The sequence below is a fragment of the Pteropus vampyrus genome, unplaced genomic scaffold (assembly GCF_000151845.1).
Source record: "Pteropus vampyrus isolate Shadow unplaced genomic scaffold, Pvam_2.0 Scaffold333, whole genome shotgun sequence".
In the NCBI taxonomy this organism is placed as follows: domain Eukaryota; kingdom Metazoa; phylum Chordata; class Mammalia; order Chiroptera; family Pteropodidae; genus Pteropus; species Pteropus vampyrus.
Window position 1 is genome coordinate 545,514 of NW_011889114.1, and position 2,993 is coordinate 548,506.

General features: G+C 60.8%; 1 protein-coding gene across 1 annotated transcript in view; it reads left to right on the forward strand.

Moving 5' to 3' along the window:
* The window catches only part of ZNF541 (zinc finger protein 541), a 32,855-nt gene extending 31,562 nt beyond the window's left edge, over positions 1-1,293 (forward strand). The window contains exons 11-13 of the mRNA XM_011378189.1: positions 567-707; positions 865-1,046; positions 1,128-1,293. Of these exons, the coding sequence (XP_011376491.1) occupies positions 567-707; positions 865-1,046; positions 1,128-1,293 (489 nt within the window). The remainder of the gene's footprint in view (positions 1-566; positions 708-864; positions 1,047-1,127) is intronic.
* The last annotated feature ends 1,700 nt before the right edge of the window (positions 1,294-2,993 follow it).

Here is a 2,993-nt window from a genome sequence, read left to right on the forward strand (position 1 = left end):
CTTTCTAGAGTAATTAAGCCGTTCCATTCTGTTTGGTTTTTACAGAAGTTATTGTTAACAGGATCACTTCTTAGTGGAGGGAGGAGCAAATGGCAGCGTCGGAATGCGCAAGCATCAGACCGTGCCGCAGACCCACCCCTCCAAACCCACCCCTCCTCCCACGGGCCGCTGCCTCGGTGCTGTCGGGCCCTGCCGGCTGCCGCAGGAGCTGCGTGAGGGCCCTGCCGGCTGCCTCCAGCGCGTGAGGGCCTTCTGCTCTAATTAGCCCCGGTCGGTACATCTGCGGCCCTCGGGCAGGAGGTCGCAGTGAGCATCCTGCAGTGCGCCTCCGTGCGCGCCTTCCACGGGGAAGGGGTCCTGGGGTGGCGCTGCTGCGCGGAGCTCAGAAGGTTTGGCCGCTGTGGCTGCGCTGAGCCCCTTCGTCACCCGGGAGGATTGTGCGATCCTCCGCCCCTCGCGGCGAAGGGGCAGCTCACGCCAAGGGGGAGGGCTTGTAAAAGGCAGAGGCCGGCCCCGTGGGCAGGGACTCAGGGCTGCCGTAGCCAGCTACTGTTTTCTGTCACTAGATCCAGACGAAGACTGTAGCGCAGTGTGTGGAGTATTATTACATCTGGAAGAAAATGATCAAGTTCGACTGCGGCCGAGCCCCGGGGCTGGAAAAGAGGCTCAAGAGAGAGGCGGAGGACGCGGACAGGACAGACGGCAAGGTGGAGGGGGGCGGGGCGGGGGGGGTGTCTGGGTGCTCACCACCCATCCAAGTCGGGGTTTGGGTGGGGAGGGTTCCCTGCAGAGGACAGTGTCCCCAGGATTCCTGTGGCTCCCTGGCAAGGGTGAGGGGTCAGCACCCTGACGTGGTTTCTCCAGGTCACTTGCAGCCCTCGGGAGAGACCCGGCCATCATCCGACACCCGAGTTGAAGATAAGGACCAAGGGCTTCAGGAGGGAGTCCGTCCGCACCGCCAGCCCCAGCACCGGCCCCAGGCGGACCCCCGAGCCGCCTGGGAGCGCAGAGGGCCGGGGCGTCTTTCCCTGCAGAGAGTGTGAAAGGTACCGGCCCCTGCCCGGGCGCGCTCGTGTGTCCGCCCCCCCACCCCGCTCTGATCCCTGTGTCCTCCGGTGACTCCCCAGGGTGTTCGACAAGATCAAGAGTCGAAATGCCCACATGAAGCGGCACCGGCTTCAGGACCACGTGGGACCCGTGGTCCGGGTGAGGTGGCCCGTGAAGCCCTTCCAGCTGAAGGAGGAGGAGGAGGAGGAGGAGATCGGGGCTGACATCGGCCCCCTGCAGTGGTGATTCCTGAGCAGGGGCTAGATGGGGCGAGGCAGCAAGTCAGGATGGGGACCTCCAGCCATGTTGCGTCTCCCTTTGGCCTCTCCAAGATGTTTGGGGCGCCCCTCTGCCTCCCTCCAACCCTCACTGTTCCCCACGGGCCAGCCCAGCTTGCAGACACAGCAGGCCTGTGACCATCACAGGCAGGAGGAGCAGGTCATCAGGCAGCTGCGAGGTCCCTGTCGGCTGGTGCCTCTTCCCATTCCACCCCTAGAACAGGGAGGCTGGGGGCGGGGGCGAGTCAGATCTGGGTAGCTCTCAAATCTTGGCCTCAGTTTTGGGGTTTGGTTCCATTGTTAGGTAAGGCCAAGACGTAGAGCATCAGTGGGAAAATGCCTTCAGATGGCCAACGTGTGGGCCCGCCGGGGGTCTCTCTGCATTCGGATTCGGTCCTTCGTCTCGCAATGACTTGTACCTCGTTAGGTGTTTTTTGTACGTGTCGCTTGTAAATCGTATTAAATTGGGTTCTTGAGCAGCTGTCTTTACTGGCTTCCCTGGCCATTCGATCCAACAGGGGCTTCTCGGGCCCTGCCACTTGCCAGAGCCACAGAGAAGCAAGCGGAGCCCCCACCCCGGAGGAGCCGGGGGCCTTGTACATTCATTCAGCAAATACGCGCGGTAGTACGTGCTGGACAGTGCCCAGTCCGCGCTATGAGGGCGCAGTGACGAAACAGACAACCCCCCTCTCCTCACGCAGCTTACATTTTGGGAGTGGAAAGGAAGCAGTAACGCGTATGCAGGCAGGTGATTCTATATTCTGATCCCGGGTGTGCTTTTGGCCAGAAGTAACAGGAGAGGCAGCATGGGCTTAAGCAGCTGGGCTGCACAGTGGTTCCGGCAGCTCACCTGTGGAATCGGGCACCGCCAGGAGCAGCCAGCCTCGGCGTGCTGGCCGCAACAGCAGGAGGAATCACCTCCTGCCACACAGGGAAGAGAGCACGTCCCTCCCTCCCTGTGTCCCTTTTTAAGAATACAGAAAGTTGTCGCAGCCCCCAGCAGAACGGCAGTCCCATGTCACCAGCCAGAGCTGCAGCGTGTGCTCAGTTCTCAACTGATCCTGGGAATCAGTGGGACGGGAAGCGGCCACGGTCACCCTGGACACTCAGTATTTGTCTCCAGGACTGGGGAAAACCAGTGTGTGCCTTCCAGGACAGAAGAGGAAGCAGAAATGGCTACTTGTGGGCAGACCACCACAAAGTGACACGGAGGAAATAAAGCAGGGAACCAAGTTCTAGGGAGCAACCAGGGCGCGGCAGTCAGGGTTAGGTGGACGGCCAGGGGAGGCCGCACTGGGGAGGCCGCTGAGGCTGAAATCTGGATTCCAGGCCATGGCATAGCAAAGAGCAAACTGTCTCGGGGACACTAGTGGCGAGTGTTTAAAACCCCCGGGCTGTTGCATGGAGGTTGTAGGAGGCAGGACTGGAAGCCTGGAGAGCGGGTATGAGGTCCAGAGGTAAGATGATGGTGGCCCGTGCTTGGGCAGCAGTGAAGAGGGATAGAAATGCAGGGATTTGGGACGCATCTTAGAAGCAGACTCAGACTTGATGGGTCACACGTGACTGGAGAGGTGGTAAGGACAGGGTGGGTCAGGCCAGCACAGGGGCAGCTGAATAGATGCCATTAACTTAATGGGGAAGAGGGACACTTCAGAGGACTGACTGCAT